This window comes from Jatropha curcas, chromosome 9 (assembly GCF_041381405.1).
Source record: "Jatropha curcas cultivar XTBG-Jc1 chromosome 9, XTBG_Jcur_1.0, whole genome shotgun sequence".
Taxonomy (NCBI): Eukaryota; Viridiplantae; Streptophyta; class Magnoliopsida; order Malpighiales; family Euphorbiaceae; genus Jatropha; species Jatropha curcas.
Genome location: NC_143159.1, coordinates 2,574,994 through 2,600,260, shown reverse-complemented (window position 1 = coordinate 2,600,260; position 25,267 = coordinate 2,574,994). Strand labels below are relative to the sequence as shown.

Genomic DNA, 25,267 nt, shown 5'->3' with positions numbered 1-25,267 from the left:
GGGATGAAGAATCTTTACTATACATTAACCGTGTCTGCGAGGTGACGCAAAGTAAAAAAAAAAACAAAAGGACAGTAAATCCATATTACCTTATAAAACAACTGAAAAATATCTGGTTTCACCCACAAAACCCAAAAATGTGCAGCTGGCGGCGGATCCAGGAGAGGAGTGAAAACCAAAGGAGTATCACATGCATATCCTCTGGTTTCACCCAAAACCAATGGTCGAGATCGAACCTCAAAACCACAATCCAACGGCTCTAACGACAACCGCGTTCACGAAGCCAACCCATGAATCCTTCATATCCCTTTTAACAAACAAACATAAATCCTCTCCTTAGACCCTAACCGTGTCTCTCTCTTTCTCTTCCCAAACAAACCAAAAAAAACTCAGATTCATATTTCTCTCTTTCTGAAAACTCAGATTCATTTCATTTTCCTCTTAATTCCATATTTATCATTTCCTTTCCGTTTATAGAGAGGAAAGATATAACCATATTTCTGGTTTATATAATATAATATATAATAATTGTAGAATATATACATAATTATTTTTTTCTTTTTTAAGATAACAAGATAAGATGCAATCCAACGGTTCTGATTCGCAGCAGCAGAACCAGCCACAGCAGGAGCAGAACCAACGGCAGCAACAACCGCCGCCACCACCACCGCCACCTCAGCAGCAGCAGCAGCAGTGGATGACGATGCAGTATCCAGCGGCTGCGATGGTAATGCAGCACCAGATGATACCACCCCAGCATTATGCGCCGCCACCGCCCCAGCACTACATGGCTGCCTACCACCAGTACCATCACCACCACCCGCACCTACAACACACCCCTCAACAACATCATCATCAAAACCAAGGATCTAGCGAGAATAAAACGGTTTGGATCGGTGATTTACATCATTGGATGGATGAAAATTACCTCCACACCTGTTTTGCTTCCACCGGCGAGGTACAAATGACTTTAACGCTCTCAGTTTATAATTTCTCTTATGTATAATCTTTTAATGTTTTATCCCTACGTGACAGATGACATCCAATTATGTAGTTTTGTATATTTGGACGTGCAATATGGGGGATTGTGTGTGTTGCAATTTTGAAATACATGTATGACACTGTGTATGGATAATAAACACTCTTAACAAATGTGCCGGCATTTGTTCATTTGGAATATGCATGGTGATGATGGTGCTTGTGAACAAAGTTATGTAATTTAAGAGTTTATTTTCACATCGTTAAGAAAATAGGAACAAAAATTCGAATACAAGTATCATTCTGTTTTCAATTTCTAGAGAATGCTTGGAGCCTGAATATAGTTTTTAAATATTATACTTGGAAACTGATGTTTTAATATCAATTAGTTTGAGACAATCAAAAGATACAAAATTTGGATTGCGATACCAGAGAGTAGAATGATATCATATTCCATTTCCAGTCCAAATTGGACAACTATACTCATCCTTTTCTTATGAATTGACTATCAATGCTTGTCCTTGTCTTACACCCAGTGTTCTGTATTGCACAGATCGCTTCACTTAAGGTTATTCGCAATAAGCAGACTGGTTTATCCGAGGGCTACGGATTTGTGGAATTTTTTACACACGCAACAGCTGAGAAAGTTTTACAGAACTATAGTGGAATTTTGATGCCTAATACTGAACAGCCCTTCCGTCTCAACTGGGCAACATTTAGCACTGGTGACAAGCGATCTGATAATGCACCTGATCTTTCTATATTTGTAGGAGATTTAGCTGCAGATGTTACTGACAGTATATTGCATGAAACTTTCGCTAGTAGATATCCATCTGTTAAAGCTGCAAAAGTTGTATTTGATGCCAATACTGGCCGTTCAAAAGGTTATGGTTTTGTGAGGTTTGCAGATGATAGTGAAAGAACACAGGCTATGACAGAAATGAATGGTGTATATTGTTCAAGCAGGCCGATGCGAATTGGTGCTGCAACTCCCAGGAAGTCTTCTGGATATCAACAACAAGGTATTGGATTATTTTACTTGCTTAGCATTTGCATCATCGAAGTTTAGTTGTTACTAGTGGTGTTTTATCGTTTACTGCTCAACATGCTCTTGATACCTTATCTTTGGGTTGTTTAGGACTTGGAATTTAATTGCATAATAATTTTGTCACTGCATATATCTCTCTCTCACACACACATATGCGGTCATAAACGTGTACACAACAATACAAAAGACAAAAATATATGCCTGAAAAATATTCAATTTCCAAAATCATTTTGTCGAACGCCTTCACTTTTAAAATTTGATCAATTAAATGCCTACTGGATAATTGAAAAATATGAAAAATATTGCTTTAAAAAATTGTACTAATTACACATCAAATCAATATTTTTCATATAATAACCAAAAACTCTAAAAAAGGTGGTTGCTAATATAGAGAGGTATGCGATGTTACCAAAATTCATAACTTTAGGGCACAATACCTTTCCAAGTAGGGAGCTCAAGGGTTTTCTCCAAAAATATATGAGTGAATTTATTTATTGGCCTTTGGTTGTGTCATTGTGAAAAGTCAGGGTCTTTGTAAGAAATGTCTTGCCATGATGGAAGCCATTTGTCTATATTTATTCATCAAACTGAAAGTTAGAATTTTTTTTCTAGTGTATGATTACTCTTATTTTATTTTATTTAGCCTAATTTGATATGTTCATTTTAATTATAATCATGACCCTTAGATCTGTATTTTCTCTTCTTTCATATGCTAACTTCCCAGCTCTGAACAAACAATTAGAAAATTATCATTCTTCCCTAATGATAATGGAAAGGAAACAGGATTTTCACTACATGTATTGACAACGGATTACAATAACTAGGAACACATGAATCTGTGGGATGATCCTGTTTCAGATATGTGGAAGAATCTTGTGTGTTTTCAAGGTTCCCTTTTTTTAATTCCAGTGAGAAACTAGTCATAATATTTTTCAATGCCATTCTATTGGTTGATTAATAGAAGTTAAGAAATGTTGCCTAGTTATAGGATGCCCCTTGTTTCCCAACTGTAAGTTGGATCAATACTCAATATGGCTGTTAGTTTATAGTTTATAATTGTTCTATAGCATGATAGAGAAATCCGCCAGAAGGCTGCATATCTGTTTTTTTTAAGTATTCTAAATGCGTTTGGTGACCTTAAAAGTTAATTGATGTTGCACTCTCTATTTAGTGTGTTTGATGCTCCAGCACCTTGTTTTTCTAATTTTCTTTATTTTATGAGAGCTAGCGACTTAGATTATTTTCCACCAGAGTTTTTGATTTGTAAAAAGGTCAAGTCCGCTAATTGTTATGTTGCTCTTCAAATTTATGTGATGGATCTTTAACGTGCTATCATTGGCAGCGAGCAAGATCTGCATGTCCATTTCTGGTGGTGTTCACAGAATGGAATAGTGGATTTCTCGATGTACAAACTTCCATTGGACATTTGAAGGAGTTCTTTGTGTCATATATTCTCTGATCCTTTTAAGTGGTTTTGATTGTAGTTGCTTTGATTTTTACTACTTTTTGTACTTTGCCATCTTGATCTTTTGCCAACTAATATAGATTACTATAAGTACAGCTATTGTACTAAATTTTTCATCTTATGGGGTTAAAAATTGAGTTCGAAACATGAACGCGTACCTTTCAATCTGGAGTATTGCCAACACTTCTGTTTTTTCTTAGGTGGATATGCATCAAATGGTGCAACTGGCCAAGGGTTCCAATCTGATGGCGATTCCACTAACACAACAGTGAGTTTTCCAACAACTTCATGTGGGTTAACCTTTAGATGCTTCACGTTCTTCTGGTTGACTAAACCATGTTGCTCTTTCGTAGATATTTGTTGGAGGACTTGACCCTAATGTCACTGATGAAGATCTCAAGCAACCTTTTTCTCAATATGGTGAGATAGTCTCCGTTAAAATTCCACTTGGTAAAGGATGTGGGTTTGTACAATTTGCCAACAGGTAAAACTCGTAGCGTAACTCTGCTCAGCTTGCCTGTGAATGCAATGCTAAAATAAAGCTAAGTAATTTCTTCATATTAAATTGCTACATGGACCTCATTTAACTCTAATTGACAGGAGTAATGCTGAAGAGGCATTGCAGAAATTGAATGGCACAGTAATTGGCAAGCAAACAGTGCGTCTTTCTTGGGGTCGGAATCCAGCAAATAAGCAGGTATACTTTCTTTTTTAGTGTCATTATTTTTCCTCCTGCAGAATCTATGGTTATCTTGGAGAAAATGGTTTGACCAAGTTTTAGCTGTTAAAAATTTGTATTCATAAATTTGCCGGGAATGTTTTTTTCTTCTATTGTCTGTGGAAGTAGTTGCTGCATTAGAAATAAATTGGGTATTTATTGAAAAGGTGGTCATTTTGGAATTTGGCAGTTTCGAGCAGATTTTGGCAACCAATGGAGCGGAGCATACTATGGAGGGCAGGTTTATGATGGGTATGGATATGCTCTGCCACCACCCCATGATCCAAGCATGTATGCTGCTGCAGCTGCAGCATATGGGGCTTACCCCGTGTATGGTAGCCACCAACAGCAAGTAAGCTGAAAGAATTGCAACAGCAAAACACGTAGTAGCTCTAGCAAATCTGAATTTGTCACGCTAGAAGAGGCAAACCTATCTCACTTTTTCCTAGTTCTATTGGTTCTGTAGAATTCTTATAAATCCCTCCAATTTGTGGAGTGGAACCGAATTTTGATGACCTGAGGTAGTTTTCTAGGGATTTAATTAATCATTCGTTTAGAATTACAGTAGCTGAGATAGAACTTATTTATTGGAATGCATGAATTTGTGAATGTGTGGCAGTGCTTCATGAATAAAACATGTGCTCTACTATATGTTGCATCTGCTTGTTCTACTTCTAGATTCATATATTTTATAAGATGGATGTTGATCAAGAAATTAGGGTTTTCTTTTGATCTTGCAAATGCTCAAAATTGAAATGATTCTTAGAGATGTCTTGAAGCTAAAAATACAAGCTTCACCGCCGGTTCATTTTGAACCAGAACCGAGCCATACTGTAGATGAATCGAAATCAGACTTGAATTGTCGGTTCAAAGTTTTGAATTGAAATGCAAGGGCCAGTTAAGGTTTATTTGAATGTTAAAATCTGAATCTGAACCAGCGGTTAATCGACGATTTTAGTCTGTTTTAGACTAGAAATTTTCTATTTTTGTTTTCAAAATGATAATCATTCAGCCTATTCTGCACCCCTCTAAAAGTCTCAATAATATTTTACTGCATGATATACTTAAAGATTTTTTTTTTGAAAATATATTTTACTTTAAAAGTTAAAAATCTAAAAAATAAAATGGTAAAAAAAATAGAGAAATATTTAGTCTAAATTTATATTATTTTTAACTTTTTTTTTCCTTTTAAATTGTTTACTAAGTTCAAAATTACATTCTTTTGAAGCGTTTTTCAAAATTTTCTAATAATTTATTTAATTAATAACGTTTAGACCAAATAAAGTGATAATTTATTTAATTATTTTGTAAAATTAATTAATTTTATTCTTATATGAGTATGAGTATTTTAAATTTATTTAAAATAAATTTATCAATATTTTTTAAATTCATATTAATATTTTTGAAAGAAATATGTAACATTAGAATGGTTTTTTTTTTTTGAAAAAAAAAAATATAGCCAAAAACCGTGAGCGGAACTATCGGTTTATCGGAACCAGACTGAAATTAGCGATTCAAGACTAATTAAAGTTCATATTTTAAAAATTTTGAACCGCTGGTTTCAATTTCTACCGCCCACACTTAGAGAGCCAAAAATCACATCAAAATTATTATTGCCCACGCATGATGGTCACATGATCACACCTTTGTATGCATATGATGGTTATCATAGCACAAAACAGTTTGCCAGAGTAGTAACATTTTTGGAAGTGAGTTTCACAAAATTTGTGAAAATATTTATACAAGTATGACGTAAATACGAATCATATTTACGTAATTACTGAAATTAATTTTTGGGAAATATTTTTTCAACATATCCGATTTTAGAGCTGATCGACTTGGTTAGCCCGAGTATGGGCTGATACTACAAAAGCTTTTAATACCCAAGGATTTTGTGTTTGTGAGTGAGCCTTTGCGGGCTTGGGGATGACAATTTTACTTCACATTATTGAATATTCACCTCCATCCGTACGAAACGGGATAAAATTCATTCCATTTGAATATTCACCTCGATCCGAATATTCACATTGTTGAATATTTTTTTTAAAACTTAATTCTAAGTCGAAAACCTAAATTATAATTGGATTCAAATTCAAATAGTGCATGTAAAGGGATTCTGTGATGCACGGACACGCGAACACATGAGAGGTTTACCGTTTTCGCGTTTCAAAAACAAAAACATTAAAAAACGTGTCGGATCCATTTCCATAAATAATGAAAATCAAACACTCGTTTCCCTTTCAGAAAAGTTTCTTGCATTAAAAAAAAAAATCAGATTTCAAATCCAAATCAAATATGGATAATTTGCAAATCTTATTTGAAAAAATAGGAATAATTTTACTTTTAATTTCAACATTCAAATTTCAAATTTAACAGAAATTTATTATCTTTTTTCATTTTAACATTTGAATATTTTATTTTTTTTCCTTTATTAAATACGGAAATTATGAATTGATTGTCTTTTAAAAATTTTAAATGTCCTCTTTTTAAATTATTTTTATATTTATTCCGATACTTTTCCGTATTTATTTCCGTATTTTCCCATTTTGACGTCCGTGCATCATAGAAGGGATTCCAACCAATGGCTAACCCTCCCGATGCATAGCCCATCATTATCATCGTTTTTATTATTATTGTTATTATTTGAGAGCTTCTTAAGTACTTGTAAGTTGTAACCCTACGACAGAGCGAAGGGTTTCTGCTTTGTACTCTTCTAGTGTGAGAAAGGACACAGCTTAATCTATCAACTTCAGGCCTCCGGTCCCCTGCACGTGGTGCACAATTTCGAAATGCTTCTTTCAGATCACCGCCCGTACGTATTTAATCATCAAAAGTCAAGTCAACAACATCTACGGTACTGATGAAGCCTTCCTCGAGGAATGATGCGCCTGCAACCTAGCTCAGTTTTCATAAAGTGTTGGGCTCATGGGGCGCGCAGCACGCCATGGCTGGGTATGCTAATTGGGATACAAAGCACCTCAATTTTTAAACTAACATTAAGTATTTGCTTTATGTACGTCATACTAAAATATTAAGAGATGCAATTTTCAAAAAAGAAATCTTAAGAGATGCCATTTGTATAAAAAAAATTCATTAATAAAATAATTATCTTTGAGATTTTATCTTAAAAAATCATCAATAATTATCTTTAGTTTGTTTTATTTTTAGTCCCAAAATATTATTTTTAATTTTTAAACTATCATTAACGACTACAATATTTTAATAGATTAAAAAATATTTTATAATAATTTTAAATGTTAAAAATTTAATGGTAAAAGAGGCTTAAACTTATTAAAAAACGCAAATATTAAATTGCAATTAAGTCATAAATAAGTTATTAAAAAAATCATTAATACAAAATAATCATTAATAAGTTAGGAGTGTCTAGACCTTAGGGCTTAGGTTGTATCATAGCCTCCAACAGGGGAAGCACATGATAGGTTCGATTAGATTTGCCAAAAATGATGGCTACATTGGTTACAAATGATAAGCCCATGAGGGGAAGACGCTACTGTGTCAACTCCTCATTGGCTACGTTACTACGCAGCGTCCACGTGGCTTCGAGCAACTTCTACAGGTGTACTTACATCCAAAAGTTTTCGTTAACGGCCAGATTGCATTACTTTAATTTTTAACTATGCTTTCTTTTTCGCCTTTGTGTTGGATATTTTGGTTAAGATAATAATAATTTAGAGGGGTCGGGTGCTTAATTTGTTAACAGCTGGCCACTGAGCTTCTGCTCTTTGCCCAACACGTCGTCGATGGCCCGAGTCTCTCACTTCTGTCTCGCTCCTCTTCCTCCTACAGCTTCTTCTGCTCCTTGTCTGCATCTTCACGGACGAATTTATTTTCCGCCTTCTTCAATTAGAGCTTCTTCTTCGTCGTCGTCTTCGTCTTCTTTTTCCAGTTTGAAGCCGAAAGTTGTGGTCACCAGAGAACGTGGCAAAAACGGCAAGCTCATTAACGCTCTGGTGCCGTTTTCTCTCTCTTTCTTCCTATTTTACTTATTCTGTCTCTCTATTCCAGGAGCATTTTGTGTTTTTTGAAATTTTAGGTCTATTAGCGCGAGTTTTTTTTTTTTTTTTTTGGTTTATTTTATTACATTGCATTATGTCGTTTTACTGCAATTTGGAGTCTGAACTTTGTCGGATTTGCTTTGGATATTGGATTTCTCTCAAGTCATGTATTTGATTAAATGCGGAAGAGACACGCTGCGTTTTCAGCATTTTACCTCTGTAATCTAATGTTGCATGACCATTGCTGTAAATAGAGATTAGCCAAAAGATAGAGATTAGCCACCTTCAACACTTCAAGAGATTTCAGATAGAGGTCAAGGTTTTGTGATTCCCTAGATAGAGGTCAGTGGGAAAGATCCATATGGCCAGACTCCAAACTCATTTACGACTAAAGATTTTAGTTGATTTCAGTTGAGTCTGTTTATGTTTTTAATGTTCAAAGTAGACACTCATGTTTGGATCATTTAGAATAATCACTATTTTATTGAGATATGGCTTACCTGTTTGATAACTGAATGTAATAGTAAAGCAAACGCCAGTTATTCTTGATATTGCTTCTTGAATAAATTTCCTAGAAATTTATCCACCGCTTAGTATAAGTGAAAACTGAAGCAATGGGATCGCAGCTGTTGGGGGCCAGCACTGCATTTCTATTTTGTTCACTGGTTTTCTATCAGAGAAAACAATATATGGGTTGGTAAGGTTGACATTTTATTATTGGACCTATTCACTGTAAGAACTTGCATAATGGCATGTCTTTTTTTGTCGTGAAATCAATTTCGAAATAAGCAGTTGTTAATTAATTTCTATTGTTACTCATTTGTCATATGATAACCACCTGGCTTTGACTCACTGTCATACCTTCACAACAATAGCCAATTCTGACGTTTTCTTCGACCATAAGGCTGTAGTTGCCTTACCACTTTCACCATGACATCTCACTTATGACTAGGCACTGGTGTTATAGTCATCCATGCTCAAATGTTTTCATTTGTTTTAGCAATGAAATATCAGGAGTGTTTCAACTGTGCACCATATGGTTTTTTGTATCAGTCAGATGGGTAGATATGTTAGTAGCTAAAGAATATGTAAAAATCTTTTACGCTTTTATTTTCATAATATGTTTTGGGTTGGTGAGTCTCTGTTTCTGACAGTATAGCCATAACTGATTGTGTATCATTCTCTAAGCTTTACACTAATCATAGTGCTGATCTTTTGAATGGGGAAAGGAGTTTGGGGATGCTGTTTGCAGTGCTAGTGCATTATAAAACACTTAGTACATCTCTCATGGGCATAAGTTTATTCTTTGATGCAATGAGATTGATACCTTGTTGCAGATGTTTGACAGAATATGGAATTTTTTCTTCTTATTCTTCTTTTTCTCTTTAGGCCAAACATGGGATCAATTGCCTGGAGCTTCCTCTGATCCAGCATACTCGGGGACCTGATTCGGATAAACTCCCTTCTGTACTAAGTAGTAATCTCTCTAACTCGTTAGATTAGCTTTAGCTGTCTAAAACATTTACATATTATTATATCCTTTACGTGCTAACTTGTTGCATGTAAATATGTTTCTAGTTGGGCCCTTGAAAGAATCATTTTATATCAGAATGGAGACTTTTCTCAGACTCAGTGTGGCTCTGAGACTGAGGGGTCCTGACTGATCTCAACCTTGCTGATTCTGATGCAAGATTTTATATGTATAAACCGGTTGTTTTCTAGATAGTTACGTTGCTTTTCATATTTTCCCATCTATGCTCCTCCCTATTTGGTTATGGAACGCTGATTGTCAGTTCTTCTAAATGCCAAGTAATGAAATTTCTTGTGCATGTTTGTGGTACTCTTATTATGCTGTGATTTTTCAGAGATAGATATAAAATTTTAAGTTTGTTGCATGTTTTGAATTACAGTTAGGCTTTCCCTACTCTGAAAAGAAATTTTACTGGTTTCTTTTGCTTTCTTCTTATTTGGTTATAATCTTTCAGCAGATACTTCATTCGACTGGATTGTTATAACCTCCCCTGAAGCTGGCTCTGTGTTTCTAGAGGCATGGAAGTATGTATCTTGAAGTTCTTGACAAGATTGTGTCCCTGTTGTGTGTTAAGCAGTTCCTCAAATTTTTCCTCAAAGATCTAATGGTGCTCATCTCTTAGTATTGAAATCTGTGATGCACATATATAACTTTGAATGACATCTGTCCCTTGTCTTTTGCAGTTCAATAGTTTATCTGATTTATATGCAACTATTAGTTTTTATCCAAGGATGTATTTTTTGATGTGTAGACTCAGTGAATTTAGCTTGTAGTTAATTTTGGGTTAATACTTTACTAGCAATAAGACGCTACACTATTAATTTCTCCCTTATGTTAAATTTCCCTATGCTTTATTCCCTGGTATTGTGGGTCTCCCTCTCTTTGAAAAAGCGAAAAAAAAAAAAAAAAAATTGCAACTGACTTTCATCATTCAGGATCTTATATTTTCAGTTAGGCCAAGCATCATTTGTATGCTTCTCAGGTAACTGTGCACAGTTTGCAGAAACAGCTATATACTAGTTCTGCAGGACGTTACACGCTGTTGATTGATTAGGGTGTCTGAATGACATTGACTAAATCTATCATTGCATTCTTTTCTTAAGTAAATAATATCTTCCTTTTTATCTTATGACCCTGAAAAATGTTAATATAATAATTAATCTGTCGTTAACTTGTTCCTTAGGGCAGCTGGATCCCCAAATGTTAATATTGGGGTTGTAGGAGCTGGTACGGCGAGCATTTTTAATGAAGTAATGCAATCATCAGGGCAAGTTCTTGATATTTCCTTTACACCATCTAAAGGTATTCACAGATGTATAAATATGCAGTCCATCACATAAATTTATGCCTGCATTGGGCTTTTTCTTGTTATGCTTCACCAGATACTAAGCATTTTTTATGTATATATTGGTTCATTTGCATTGTATTATGTCTCACGTTTCCTGTTTTCCTCTATTCTTCCATATTCAGCTACAGGTAAGGTTTTGGCATCTGAACTTCCGAAGAGTGAGAACAAAACATGTACTGTGTTGTATCCAGCTTCTGCCAAAGCAAGTAATGAGATTGGTATGTATGATCCTTCTTGTTATATGCTTTAAAATCAACATATAGGCCTTTTCTTCTGGCTTGTAAGCATGAACTCATTTTTGTTTGCTCTCTTTAACATGTTTACTTTTTTCAGTATTGTTTATATTTGATATGATTTGCTCAAGCATATAACTAATAGTTGAAGTCTGTATTTATGATCAATGGAACATGCATTTACTAGGTGGTAGTATGCATCTTGCAAATTAGGTTGGTTACTTCTGTTGCTTTAACTACCAAGCTGTCCTAATAGGAAAAGAAAATAGAGCACCCGTGAGAATTGATTATATTCTGAAATGCAACTGCAAATAATACTTTCCATTTGGCGCTTTGTAATTTATGTTATAGCTAAAAAGGACTGTGAGATATTCAAGTTATAACCATCGAAGGCAGTGTTGTGGTGGTCATCTGTGAATAGCTCTAGGCAGATCAAACTTAGAGTTTAGCTGATCAAAAAGCTCTAATGTTTTTCAGAATAGAGGTCTCCCTCGCTTTCTTGATAAGTAGCATTTATATTGAAGTCATTGTTGGCATGATTACTAATAGTATCTATTTAGTTTTGGAAACTGTTAGAGTTTACTGGTTTTAGTATTTCTTTGCTGCTCTGCATATAATAGGAGCTTCTTCTCTAGTTCAATTGCTGAATACTAAATTGTAATTTATGGTGCCAAAGTTATCTCATTACTGGGCTCCTAGCTAACCTTCTCGGTCTTCAACGTTTTAAGATTTATCATAAATATTTTCACAAACATTTGACTTTTTATCCCGGGTGATTTTATATCATGATTGATCTTATTAATGAAATTAGATTTAGCTAGAATCATATCAGTTTTACGTACTTAGCATGTCGTATGTTGACTTGCAGCCTTTACATGCCTCATATATGATGTGAATATGTGAGAAGCTGCAAAATTATTATTTAGAACATTTCACTTGACTATGTTTCAGAGGAAGGCCTGTCTAATCGTGGATTTGAGGTAGTAAGGCTAAACACATACACAACAGTAAGTATTTCAACTTTGGTGGATCATTTTGCTCTGACTTGGCATAAAGTTATTCTACTTTAGTACTTGGAAATATGTGCATTATGATATGATATAAGTAATTTTATTTTTTGTTTTATCTAATGTGTTCTTTTTATCTGAAATAGTGTTGGTAATTAATTGATGCGTGGCCAGTTACTGACTTCTCAGAAAACTTTATTAGTATGCTAGGCATCAAAATTTTAATGTTTCTCATGACTTCATTTGCCAATATTTCTCAAACTTGAGAAAGGTACTAACACAAGAGTGAGTTAAGCTCTTTTGTTTCAAGGGTGTTTCTTTCACTTTTTAAGTTAAGATCCACTTTTTCAATAAACTGCCTTAAGAACCTAAAAATTAATTAAATTATATTGGGCATATACAGTATAACTGAATGTTTTCTGTTGGGCAAGTTCAATCCTCATGAGGGTTAGCAGCATATTTTTAGTGGTCTTTAGCCTCTGAGTTCCATATTGTCACCTTACCTTGTTGTTTTTAAGAGATTAGCTTTCTTATGCTCGTCTTTATCTGCTATGTTCCTAGGTTAGCTAAGACCTCACATGCACTTTATTAAATTGGACTGACATGGATAAATGAACGATCTTTCATCAGCCCCATCATTTGTAATTTTATCTGACAGGTACCTGTTGATCACGTTGACCAAATGGTCTTGAAGCAGGCACTTTCTTGCCCTGTTGTTGCTGTCGCTTCTCCTTCTGCAGTTCGGTAAGTAGTTAGTGGCCTTTTTTACAAACTTGATAATTAGGTTGACTTGAGCTCCCTGGGTGGCACCTGCCTTAGTGGGAAGGGTGGGAATGGGGAAGGAATTAGTTCCCTAAGAGTTAATTGAAATTACCTTCCTTTTCCTGGTTTCCCCTGTTGCTGAGGATTGCTTGGATTCAACTTGCGGGCCCTTTCTGCCATAAACCTTTGCTCCATAGAGATTTATGGCAATCCACCCCTATCTCCTACAATTTGAGCTGCCTAGATAAGTCAAGGGTTCTATGCTATGTACTTAGTTCATATGCCTCAATTGCACAGTGCCTGGGTCAACCTTATTTCAGAATCAGAGCAGTGGAACAATTCAGTGGCATGCATTGGTGAGACAACTGCTTCAGCGGCAAGAAGGTTGGGCTTGAAAAATGTATACTTTCCAGTGCATCCTAGTTTGGAAGGGTATTCCTCACTCTTTTACCTGTTTTTTTCTCGTGCTAATCTTTCTAGAATATTGGTACCTGGTATCTTCCAAGTGGGATGCTAGACTAATTTGTGACACCCTTAATTTTTTCCTTGGTAGGTGGGTAGGTAGCATCCTTGAAGCCTTGGAGGGAACATCCACGCACGATGAATCCTAGAAGTTGAAGTTTCTCAGGTAGCTGCTGTTTCTTTCGCTCTTTCTTTCTTCCCATTTTGCCTTTTTAGTATCGTTAATCATTGTACTCTTTCTCTTTAGTTTGCATCCACTCTCCGACAGGTTGACAAGGAGCCACAAGGCATGAGATTGATGCACTTCCTGAAAATGTTAAGCTCTGCAAAAAGTGGTTGCATGGCACAGGATGAAATCATTGCAAACAGCAAGCAGATAGGGGCACAATGTTTTAATATTAAGAGAGCTCGTGTTAGTAGGAGCTCTCTTTGAAGGTCAGTCTGAAAATCGTTAAAGATTGTTGCTGCAAAGAAAGCTATTCTGATGAAATTGCTGGAAAGGAAGCCTCTCGACTTGTAGTATATATTTATTTATTTATTATCATTTTAGCTAGAATTCCATATCAATCAGTGTATATTTGTTAACACTTGCAAAAAGTTTCCACTCTTGAGCTGCTGATTCCAAGTGAGATTTTAATAGGGTTGAGGTTATGAACATTGTTTTTGTTCACTTATATCCTTATAATAAATAACATCCCATTGAATATTTCGAAGACTTGCAATGCTTTGATATCGTGTTTTTAATGTTTTATGTCATGATATTTTACGTTGCCAAGCTCTGTTGTCTATGCCCAGGGCAACACCTTAAAATGTTTATTTACATGTCTCAAGTATGATGTATAATGTGAATTTATATTTGCAATTCAAAATCTCACAAGGATATTGGATTTTGTATTAATTTGTATTGATAATGCTACCGTGGATTTATTCTTAAATATGAAATTAAAAAAAAAAAAAATTGGCCGATCTCTTCAGCTAATTAGGTTGCTTCACGCAAAGCTTGTAAATTTAATTCTAGTTGCAATGCAGATATCTTTATAATTTTTTTTTTATTTAGCAGGATTTAAAGCAGAATCTGAAATGCTAAACTATAACTGCTATGAGGAATGGCTTTCAATGGTTTTATGGGGAAGTTTTCCTTGGAGGAAAGATGAGATCATGGTTAGGGCCCTCTCTGGTTGGTAGCTAGGAACTGTGTGACCAGCTCCTCTAACAGTGATAAGTGTAATTCCTTCGTACTCCTCAAGATATCCTCCAACCTGCCATCATCATCATAAAGTAATTATACTAGGAGATACGAACTAGTTATTGCTTTGGGTACTAATCATGAACGAGCTTCGAATATCAAATATTACCTCACTGCTAGTGTACCATGGGCGCCAAGCTGTATGAATTGGAAGTTTGAAGTTGTTTATGGCGTACCTAGATGATGTTACTGATACTACTGAGTCTGTGTCCCCGCTGCATGACTCATTTTCAAGTTCATGGTTAGGTATTAGTTAGTGTGTTGTTTGGTTCTTGAAATAGTATTAAATATAAGCACAGTAAATAATTATTCCATATGAATTCTTCTTCGGCTCTTGAAATATTGGCAAATATAAGGACAGTAAATAATTATTCCATATGAATTCTTCTTCAGCGTCAACAAATTATAAATTGAAATTGTATTTGGAATATTGGATATATAATAATTTATTATATGTAACAAACATTTTTCAAATTTATGAATATGTTCTTTCATGAAATAGCATTTTTACATGAGCTTATTTTTTGGTCGGCAGTTTTTTCTCAGAAAAAAAAAAAATGTAAAGAGCTGACTCACTGACCTGTATATCCAGATCCTAATTCCACTGGCTATCAGCTGCTTTACCGTAGGTAAAACTGTTGGAGGGATGTCTGTATAATCTAGAACAACCCTAGTCACCAGGTGGAAACGAATTTAGTCCTTTATATGCATACGGCAAAAAGAGTTCATAAACATGAAGAAGTTTAGTGCATACGAGCAAGAATCCCATTCTGTAGGCTTTGCGTGAAGGACCTTTTGCACCTCAGTAAGATTTAGATACGAGTGTACATAGTTACTGGAGCAGGGATCAAAATCTTTGACCTAATGATACAAAATCCAGAATTATTTTTTGGGGTTCAGCTTTGAGTGTAAAAAGTTCCTGAAATACTTACAGAAGCTGTTGATACAGAATTTAGTTTAGATTGATCGCAGAGCGGTGCATAAATGTTGTAATTGTCAATAACGCCAATTTCTCTGTCGCCCAAGTCCTGATATTGATAACAAATGTTTGAGAAATTTCCAGTAACAAAATCACAATACTTAGTTATGCCTGCATGGGTTTCATCAGAATTCAGAGCATGTGTCCAGTAATAATCATATGTTCCCTTTAAGCCGGTGTTCTGATCTATCCATGCATTTCCAATCTGTGCAGTCAATAGATCAGCTTCTTAATTATTTAAGAAAAGGAATGATTATGCGTAACACTTAATTTATACGTAATTTGAACTCACCGCTATGCCTTTGAGGTTAATTTTAGTATGATTCGAGTTATTGTTGTTGGAGAGAATTGTGTAAGCAAGCTGAGGTGCATAATGTCCAGCATAGCTTTCTCCTGTTATGTAAAAGTCGCGAGTTTTGTATTGTGGATATCTCTCTAGCCAGTTCACCAGGAAAGTGTAAGAATCCTCTGCTGTTTTCTTGTCGCCAGTGATATAATCCGAGGAAGTGTTTGAATACGAGAACCCAACTCCGGCAGGGGATTCCAAGAAGATAACATTTGCAACTAACAAATTTGTCATTCATTAGAGATAACAAGAAGATTAAGACAGTACGCACTTTTAAGATGTTGGTTTTGTTACTCTACCGTTGTTCCACGCATATTTATTTCTGTACAGTGTCTTTCCATCACTGTTGACTCTGAAAGGTCCCAATTCCTCCATGGCTCCATATCCAAAAGATGAGCATCCTGGCCCTGTTTTTTTTTTTTTTTTTTTCCAAAAAACAATAGAGCCGCCGATTTGTCATAAATATAATAGCAAGGATTAAATATTACCTTCATCTCTCATTAACAAAACAAGATCATTCTTTCTAATGGTCTATAACTGCTATTCAAATTAAGAAAAAAAGAATTCTGTTACCTCCATTCAGCCATAACACCAATGGTTTTGTGGAAGAATTGTAAGGTGACTCAACGAAATAATAGAACAGTGCTCTTCCATTCTCAGGATCAACTGTAACATAGCCTGCATATTGATCAAAATCCACTCCTTGAGGCTGTCCTGGCAAACTACCAATCTTATCGGCTTTCATTAATCCATCTTGACGTCCTACATATACCGATGACCGCAACCTGTAAGCTTCTTCGTTCCAGGGCTCAGTGTGTAAAGAAACATGGCGTTTATGAGATCTAATAAATTTGCGGAGGGTGTTGATCTGGTTAGCATCGCTTGGAACGTGGAAAGAGAGAAGCAGCAATAGCAAGAATGATTTGAGAGTTATTAATTCCATTTTCTTGTTGCCAGAAAGTTAGAGAGCAATGCTATTTATATATCGGTACTGAGACACTACTACTACTGGATTCAGTTCCAATTTCTAGCAATTACCTATGTCTTATTGAGCCGGCTTCTCTTTCTTGTTTGGTCGTACAAGGAACATATTATTATTATATATTTGAAGTTGGTATGCCTGAATTTGTCATCTCTTTTGTTTGGATATACTAGTTGAATGTTCAAAAAGAAAAGGAACTTATTTTAGTTCTTTACTTTTAATCTAACAAGCTTGGCAAAAGAAAATCCATACATAATACATCTCATCTTGCTTTTGGTAGTTGAAGAATCTGTTTTAACAGGTAAAAATTGAAAGTTTCATGTGTCAAACAAATCAAAATATCCCTCCATTTATTGGTATTAAGATTTAAGTGTATATATAATATTCTTTTCTTTGACGTGAAGAACTTTGAGCAGAAACACCAGTTGCTATCATATAAAACCAACATGATCCAAGCAAAAGATATTAATGGATTCAAGCAAAAGCACTCTTTTAACTTTTATCTATCTTTTATCTCTCTTTTAAGTCTTATCCATCTTTTGCCTATCGTTTAAGTCACTTGGCAATGGGCAGTTTTCGATTGCTTACAAACGTTTAAATCATTACAAATAAATCAATTTTCTCATCCGCCACCTTGTTTCTAATACCAGTCAATCCTTTTAGGTTAATCAATAAGCATAGCTCCTTTCCTTCCTCTTAACTGTATAAAAGATATAATTAACGGGAGAATAAATTTTCTATCAGGGTGTAATTTTTCCCCCATAGCTTCCCAAATATTATTGAAAGAATATGTTCTTTGCTCCTGCTTTTCTATCTTTTCTGTTTCAGTCTTGTACTGAATCATCTTCCTATTTTGGCCAAAATCCATCAGTAAGAGCCAAAACGAGTAGGTGAAGCTGTTCGCACCATCTTATCTTAACCTTACCGCTAGAATTTGTAAAGTACAATATTAATTACATATTGCAGTTATATATATATATATATATATATATATAAATATAAAACTGTTATGGCCTAGGATATATACCCATATTGGGCCAGTTTAAATAGGATATATACTCATATTGGGCCATAGGCAGTCCAAAGCCCACTTTATCACGAAAGGCCTAGGATTTCGCGCTTTGGCAAAACGCTAAACTAATAAAAAATGAGAATTTAGTCGTTTGCTCGCTGTCCAAACAGTCGATCGGCTTTTCTACTTTTTGTAGTTAAACGACAAACTTTGTGTTTACAAAAAATGACCGGCATTTTGTCTTAATCATTGAACGACAGGTCAGCTAAAACACGGATATAATTGATGGCTCTGACATAGCGGAAGTACCTTTCTACCACCATTTGACTGACTGTGTAAATCCTGTAAAACCAGTAATACCCGATGAAAGCTCATTACTTTCTCTCTTCTCCGTCTCATCATAAAAAAAAAAAAAAAAAGAAAAACCTTGTTTGCGCACCTGAAAAACAGTTCATATGTTCAGAAAAGTGGTGTTCGTTTACGTTGGAAAATACTCGTTTCCTATGGCATTTGATATGCTTTCATCGAATCAATAATTCTTAATTATACAATTCACAAAAATTGGCTAGTTTGATTATTTCACTCACAGCTTGTAAATTTTGTTCTAATTGTAATACATATGTCTTCATATTTTCGTTACTTTAGCAGGATTTAAAGCAGAGTTATTTGAAATCCAACGACAGAATCTGAAGTTCTAAACTATAACTGTTATGGCCTATATGAGGAATGGCTTTCAATGGTTTTCTGAGGGAAGTTTTCCCTGAAGGAAAGATGAGATCATGGCTAGTGCCCGCTCTGGTTGGTGGCTTGGAACTTCATGACCAGCTCCTCTAACTGTGATAAATGTAAGTCCTTTGTACTCCTCAACATATCCTCCAACCTGCCATCATCATCATAAAGTAATTATACTAAGAGATACGAACTAGTTATTGCTTTGGGTTCTAATGATGAATGAGCTTCAAATATCAAATATTACCTCACTGGTGTACCATGGGCGCCAAGCTGTATGAATTGGAAGTTTGAAGGTGTTTATGGCATACCTAGATGACGTTACTGATACTACTGAATCTATGTCCCCGCTGTACGAAACAAAATGGAGCTTCATTGTTCAGTTGTCTGCTTTTTTCTGAGAAAATAATTCTTAAAAGAACTTGTAAAGGGCTGACTAGCTAACCTGTATATCCAGAGCCTAATTCCACTGGCCATTAGCTGCTTTATCGTAGGTAAAATTGTTGGTAGGCTATCTGTAAAATTTACAAGACCCCTAAATACCAGGTGCAAACCAATTTAGTCCTTTACAAGCATACGGCTGAAAGAAACAGTTCATAAATATGAGGAAGTTCAGTGCATACGAGCAGGATTCCCATCTTGTGGGCTTTGCATGAAGAGCCGTTTGCACCTCATCAAGATTAAGATACGAGTATACATAGTTATCGGAGCATGGATCAAAACCTTTGGCCTAATGAAAAAAAATCCAGGATTATTTTTCCGCTGCAGCTTTGATTGTATAAAGTTCATGAAATACTTACAGCACCGGTTGATCCAGAATTTTGTTCAGATTGATCTCAGAGTGGTGCGTAAATGTTGTAATTGTCAATATTGCCAATTTCTCCGTCACCTAAGTTCTGATATTGATGACAGATGTTTGAGAAATTTCCAGTAACAAAATCACAATACTTGTTTATGCCTGCATGGGTTTTGTCAGAATTCAGAGCATGTGTCCAGTAATAATCAAATGTTCCCTTTATGCCCGTCTTCTCATCTATCCATGCATTTCCAATCTGTGGAAATAGCTCAGTTTCTTAGGTAAGATTTAAGCAAAGAATGATTATTTGTAGGGAGGCACTTAATTTACATGGAATTTAATTAAACTCACGGCAATGCCTTTGAGGTTGATTTTAGTTTGATTCGAGTTATTATTATTGAAGAGAATTGTTTAAGCAAGCTGAGGCGCATAATGTCCAGCGTAGCTTTCTCCTGTTATGTAAAAGTCACGATTTTTATATTGTGGATATCTCTCTAGCCAGTTCACCAGGAAAGTGTAAGAATCCTCGGCTGTTTTCTTATCGCCGGTGATGTAATCCGAGGAAGTATTTGAATGCGAGAACCCAACTCCGGCAGGAGATTCCAAAAAGATAATATTTGCAACTGTCAAATTTTGTCATTCATTAATTGCAGATGTATAGTAAATTTGATGAAATACAAAATTAAGATAATAGGCGTTTTTTAAATATTGATTACCGTTGTTCCATGCATACTCATTTCTGTACAGTGTCTTTCCATCACTGTTGACTCTGAAAGGTCCCAATTCTTCCATGGCTCCATATCCGAGAGATGAGCATCCTGGCCCTATATAATTTTACAAAAAAAAAAAAAAAAAACAGTAATAGAACGACGTCTTAAATATATTGGTAATTAAATTTATTAGCATACAATTAAATGTTGTCTTTGGCTCACTAAGAAAACAGAAATGAGTTCTTTCTAATGGTCCATAATTGCTATTCAAAGAAAGAAAAAAAGAAAAATAAAATTGTTGTGTATGCTATTCTGTTACCTCCACTAAGCCATAAAACTAGTGGTTTTGTGGAAGAATTGTGAGGTGACTCAACGAAGTAATAGAACAGTGCTCTTCCATTCTTAGGATCAACAGTAACATAGCCTGCATACTGATCAAAATTCACCCTTTGAGGCTGTCCTGGCAAACTATCAATCTTGTCGGCTTTCATTAATCCATCTTGCCGTCCTACACATACAGACGATGACAGCCAATACGCTTCTTCATTCCATGTCTCAGTGTGTAAATCAGCAGCATTGCGTTTATGAGATCTAATAAATTTGCGGAACGTATTGATCTGGTTAGCATTGCTTGGAACGTGGAAAGAGAGAAGCAGCAATAGCAAGAATGATTTGAGATTTATTGTTTTCATTTTCTTGTTGCCAGAAAGTTAAAAGTACTAATACAAAGGGATTCTGTTTCACGACAGCAATGGATTCTTGTTTGGTAATACAAGGAACATGTTATTGCATTATATATTTGAAGTTGTTATGTCTGAATTTGAAAAAGGAAATGGCTTTTTTTTTTGGTTCTTTAATTAATCCAAAAAGAATGCAAATCAACACCCATAGTTCCAAACACAATAATATATCACATAATGTTCTCATAAAACGGAATTGGTGCTTTTGGTAGTTACAGAATCTGTTTAAAATGTAAACTGAAATTTTCATTGAACAAGCTGTAAGGACGAATATATGGTCCTGTCAAACAAAATCAAAATATCCATTGGTTCTGTTAATCATTAAGGAGAGTTCCTTCATGTTAACTGTAAAAGATATGATGGGAGAATAAATTTTCTAACAGGGTTTAACTTTTTCCCAAAAAATTTGCAGAAAGGGCAAATTGGTTTTGGATTTCACAAAGCTGACATTTTCACGTATAAAGTTAAGAAGAATATTTTCTTTGCTTATGCTTTTCTATCTTTTCTGTTTCAGTCTTATTTCATCTTCCGTTTTTTTTTTTTTTTCCATAGATTAATAGCCAAAACAAGTGGGAAAAAGAGTATGAACCATCTTTTTAACTGCTAGAATTTGTGAAGTAAAATATTATATTAGTTACATACTGCAAATTTTTTTTATCTTAAACAAGATTAATAAAATTACAACCAGTGATTATCTTATAAATTCTATGAGATAATTCCTTTATATTCTAAAAATTAGAGGAAGTAGCAAGCTCTAAGGAAAAATTAACTACTCCTGGTGTAGGTCTACGCATACATCAAACTGATCATAAATAAATTTTCGATTGTAAGTTTGTAACAATGGTATTTTTATGATTCATTAAGAAAAAAGAAAGGCAAAACAGTATTAAATTTTAAAAGCACTTCATTAACTGGTGTGTGCATGCATTAATCTCAAATACTAGCCATCCTTCTAACTTTACCATTTAGCGGGGATAGCTCAGTTGGGAGAGCGTCAGACTGAAGATCTGAAGGTCGCGTGTTTGATCCACGCTCACCGCATTTTGGCATTTAACTTTTCTACCAACTTACGGTCCTCATATTGGGTCAGGGGCAGTCGAAAGCCCATTATGTCACGGTATGACAAAACGCAAAACCCCAATCGTAGTTTTCAGTCGTTTACTCGCTGGCATCGAGCAACAGGTCAGCTAGACAACGGTGGATCGACTTTTCTACTTTTTGTAGATAAACGACAACCGTTGCATTTACAGAAAATGACCGATCATTTCTAACATTTTTTTCTTGGTCGTTTATCGACCGGGTCGGCTCAAACTCGGATATCATATGTACTGGTTGGCGATTGGCCTACCGAAAGTACCTTTTGGTCCCAATTTGACTAAGAGTGATTCCTGTAAAACCAATAATGCCCTCCAACAGCTCAGTACTTCTATCCATCTCATCACCGGAGAAACCACCCGTATATCCGGAATATGACGTTCTGTGTAGAGTTGGAAAATCACTAGTTCTCTATGGAGCTGAGATGCATTCATAGAATCGACAGTTCAAGAGAGCAGAGAAGGAATACAGGTGGGCTGGCCTATTTGGTCTTTAAAATTATAGACCGTACAAAGCTAGGCTTAATGTCCATAATCAGATCTACTTTCAAAGCCCACAGGCCACAACCAGCTTAGACCCAAATAAGCATAATTTTCAAAAATCCTAAGCACATGAACTAATCATTTTGGGTCAGTTAAGTATTGCTTTTTTTTTTATCTATCTTTAAGAGATTGCAAATTTTATTTTATTTTAATCTGAACGAGTAGAGATTGAAAGTTAGATGAACTTAAATGTAACTTTTATGTATGTGTCGGTGAGGGCAGCAGGATTGAAACCCTTATTACAAAAAGATGAGAGCTCTCCCATCAGGACATTAATCTAGCTTTTGCTATGGATTTTTATGTCTCCTCCATGGATTTGTTCTGTGTGTGGATTCTACTTTCTTTACCATATTTCCCCACTTCAATTTTTCCACAGGACACTTTTCTTGCCCTTTTACTTTCTTCTTTTCCTCTTAGGTCCTCACCAACTTTACTTTTCTGAGAAGCTGTAAATGTAACACGTGTGTGACATATTTCTCAGAACTTGCATCGTTAAACTTGTGCAAACTGAGCCCAGAAGACAGACTTCATTTTCTGCCCTTTATCTGTGACTCTTGAAAGAACTGAGATTCTCTTACGCCATTCTAATGGGGTATTTGTTGAAATAGCTAACTGTTTTATGATAAAATGAGAGCTCAATTTTGAACCTTGTGTTGTTATTTTCTTTATGCAAGAACTGAAACTGTTCGTTTGTTCAAAAGCAAGTGACCACTTTATTAAATTTTTTTTTTTTTCTGATGGGTGGCTTTTACTGGTATCTTTCTGCTACAGTTCCTCTTTTCTAGCACATCTTATGAAAGTGGCAAGTCTTAAAAGGCTAAGAAGGTATCAAATTGGACATTATATGATTGAGTTCAATGATAATTTCTTGCATTTCCCATGGTAATTATGATATTAAATATTCTTCAACTTACAGTTCTTAACTGTGAACTGAAACCCATTTGTGAATCATCATTCCAAGAACCTTTAATTCTGTGTTTCTGCTACAAATTAAGTTGAGGATGATAGTAGTCTAATAGCTCTTAAAGGAGAGGTTAGTAGGAGATGGCCCTCCCACGCTCAAGTCTTTGTCATACTTCATAAAATTTGAAGGCACCCACACTTTGCTATAACAATAATAATTTTCTTGCTAGTTGCTACATCATTCCATCCCTGGTTGGTTACAGGAAAATACAATCAATTGAACCTGCAGGTGCAGAGGCATGCCTCAAAAAAAAAATTTTTTTCACTCTATAAATTCCCAGTTCATCATAATTTTTTCCTTAAAAGAAAAGGGAAAAATATTTGATTATTTAGTAATTTTTCAACAGATGCACATGGACTACATTAAAGAGAAAGATACTCTCAAATTCTTGTAGTTCAAGTGTGGAATGGAGAAGATCTACCTACCAAATCCTGAGGAAGTACTGTTGGCTGAACCTAAACAGAGAAAGAACCGACACTGATTGTTTTTATATACAACTGATCCAGCTTTCCAGATTTATAAATCTGATTTTACCTGTACTTTTGTCTCGTTGCTTGTTTTCTGCCATAAATCTTCATTAAGTCCATGGAAGTGTGAAATTTTGAGAACCAGATAACTAGTCAATGGTATGCAAATTTAATGACTTTTGGTTTTGCTATATTCTTCCCATTTCTTTTTTATTCTATTTTGGACAATCTGGTCTCTTGAACAACAAGTGCATACAAATTAAGTTAGAGATTTCAGAATTTCACCTATTTTATTATCTAAACACAGGATGCCATAACTCCATAACTATTCTAAATATAATGATAATGGAAGTTACTATGTCTGCTTATAAAATGCACATGTAACAGTTACTGGCATGGATTCTATATCTCTGTAGTTATAGTCCTGTCTAGTGATTAGAAGACAAACCCATTTAGAAAGAATGAACCCTAGAAATGCCAGCTGGCAACAGCAAATTAAAGTGAGCTATTTTACCCTAGCTAGGGAAAATAATACCAACTTGTTTGCTCCATTTTGATTGGGTCATAAATCAGATTTACACTAAAGCAGCTTTTAAGATTAAGCTTTATTCTTCAATAATGGAGATTTGCAGGTCTCTTCAAACAGAAACTAATAATCCCAGGTCCCCAAAGTTAAAGTGGGTTTTAAAGCTTAATCTGAAGATGAAAAGAGACTTTTTGCTGTAGTGACTTTTTCTTTTCCCTTACCCTTTCTTGTTCTATTTTGGCCTCATGCCCATATAAAGTTGAGACACCAGAAACCCATGCAGAGAGAGGAGCTTCAAAAGATAACAGTAGGACCCCTTCCAACCCAATCCCCCTTTGACTTTCCCATGATTATTTCTACTGGAATTATGTATGTCCTAGATTTTTCAGCCATTATTTGCTCTACAGATAATGGTTATCCCCAATTTTTTAATGCAGTTAATGTATGAAATTAATTGTTATTTCAATGATTATGTCTCTGTTTGAGAATTCTGTGTAGCCGATTCCTTGTCCTTTTAACAGATAGAACTATAATTATTCCATTTGACGCATTAATTTTATTCTCA

General features: G+C 35.1%; 3 protein-coding genes, 1 non-coding gene and 1 pseudogene across 10 annotated transcripts; 3 read left to right on the top strand and 2 right to left on the bottom strand.

Annotated features, from left to right (window-relative positions):
* The first annotated feature begins 158 nt into the window (after nucleotides 1-158).
* On the top strand, nucleotides 159-4,867 carry LOC105633675 (polyadenylate-binding protein RBP47). The gene is made up of 6 exons (XM_012216306.4): nucleotides 159-958; nucleotides 1,532-2,000; nucleotides 3,692-3,759; nucleotides 3,845-3,975; nucleotides 4,092-4,188; nucleotides 4,400-4,867. Exons 1-6 carry the CDS (start codon nucleotides 581-583, stop codon nucleotides 4,568-4,570), a joined length of 1,314 nt encoding a protein of 437 aa, XP_012071696.1. The 5' UTR covers nucleotides 159-580; the 3' UTR covers nucleotides 4,571-4,867.
* Nucleotides 4,868-7,860: 2,993 nt separating this feature from the next.
* HEMD (uroporphyrinogen-III synthase family protein) lies at nucleotides 7,861-14,274 on the top strand. Of its 6 annotated transcripts, none has more exons than XM_020679219.3 (10): nucleotides 7,869-8,180; nucleotides 9,615-9,699; nucleotides 10,214-10,280; nucleotides 10,940-11,058; nucleotides 11,227-11,322; nucleotides 12,289-12,344; nucleotides 13,003-13,088; nucleotides 13,404-13,538; nucleotides 13,660-13,734; nucleotides 13,816-14,274. In XM_020679219.3, exons 1-9 carry the CDS (start codon nucleotides 7,971-7,973, stop codon nucleotides 13,715-13,717), a joined length of 912 nt encoding a protein of 303 aa, XP_020534878.1. In that variant the 5' UTR covers nucleotides 7,869-7,970; the 3' UTR covers nucleotides 13,718-13,734; nucleotides 13,816-14,274. The 6 variants fall into 6 exon arrangements, with proteins under 6 accessions (XP_089581659.1, XP_089581658.1, XP_020534878.1 ...); XM_012216308.4 differs by having other exon boundaries at nucleotides 10,211-10,280; XM_020679218.3 differs by having other exon boundaries at nucleotides 7,870-8,180; nucleotides 9,615-9,702.
* Nucleotides 14,275-14,417: 143 nt separating this feature from the next.
* On the bottom strand, nucleotides 14,418-17,459 carry LOC105633678 (serine carboxypeptidase 1). Of its 2 annotated transcripts, none has more exons than XM_037637095.2 (8): nucleotides 16,713-17,459; nucleotides 16,439-16,546; nucleotides 16,086-16,357; nucleotides 15,747-15,998; nucleotides 15,569-15,675; nucleotides 15,395-15,484; nucleotides 14,924-15,029; nucleotides 14,418-14,827 (listed from the first exon to the last, which is right to left on the bottom strand). In XM_037637095.2, exons 1-8 carry the CDS (start codon nucleotides 17,080-17,082, stop codon nucleotides 14,666-14,668), a joined length of 1,467 nt encoding a protein of 488 aa, XP_037493023.2. In that variant the 5' UTR covers nucleotides 17,083-17,459; the 3' UTR covers nucleotides 14,418-14,665. The 2 variants fall into 2 exon arrangements, with proteins under 2 accessions (XP_037493023.2, XP_089581657.1); XM_089725531.1 differs by having other exon boundaries at nucleotides 15,747-15,842.
* Nucleotides 17,460-18,579: 1,120 nt separating this feature from the next.
* LOC149493435 (serine carboxypeptidase 1-like) lies at nucleotides 18,580-21,060 on the bottom strand (annotated as a pseudogene).
* Nucleotides 21,061-22,076: 1,016 nt separating this feature from the next.
* On the top strand, nucleotides 22,077-22,149 carry TRNAF-GAA (transfer RNA phenylalanine (anticodon GAA)). The gene has a single exon. It is a non-coding gene; the product is annotated as a tRNA-Phe (tRNA).
* The last annotated feature ends 3,118 nt before the right edge of the window (nucleotides 22,150-25,267 follow it).

Excerpts from the sequence above, each read along its gene's own strand:
- LOC105633675 (XM_012216306.4), top strand. The coding sequence starts at position 581 with ATGCAATCCAACGGTTCTGATTCGCAGCAGCAGAACCAGCCACAGCAG. Across the intron at positions 959-1,531 it reads GTTTTGCTTCCACCGGCGAG|ATCGCTTCACTTAAGGTTAT; the intron begins GTACAAATGACT and ends TGTATTGCACAG. Across the intron at positions 4,189-4,399 it reads GGAATCCAGCAAATAAGCAG|TTTCGAGCAGATTTTGGCAA; the intron begins GTATACTTTCTT and ends GGAATTTGGCAG.
- HEMD (XM_012216307.4), top strand. The coding sequence starts at position 7,971 with ATGGCCCGAGTCTCTCACTTCTGTCTCGCTCCTCTTCCTCCTACAGCT. Across the intron at positions 10,281-10,939 it reads GTGTTTCTAGAGGCATGGAA|GGCAGCTGGATCCCCAAATG; the intron begins GTATGTATCTTG and ends CTTGTTCCTTAG. Across the intron at positions 12,345-13,002 it reads GGCTAAACACATACACAACA|GTACCTGTTGATCACGTTGA; the intron begins GTAAGTATTTCA and ends TTTATCTGACAG.
- LOC105633678 (XM_037637095.2), bottom strand. The coding sequence starts at position 17,082 with ATGGAATTAATAACTCTCAAATCATTCTTGCTATTGCTGCTTCTCTCT. Across the intron at positions 16,358-16,438 it reads TAAATATGCGTGGAACAACG|TTGCAAATGTTATCTTCTTG; the intron begins GTAGAGTAACAA and ends CAAATTTGTTAG. Across the intron at positions 15,999-16,085 it reads TTAACCTCAAAGGCATAGCG|ATTGGAAATGCATGGATAGA; the intron begins GTGAGTTCAAAT and ends TTGACTGCACAG.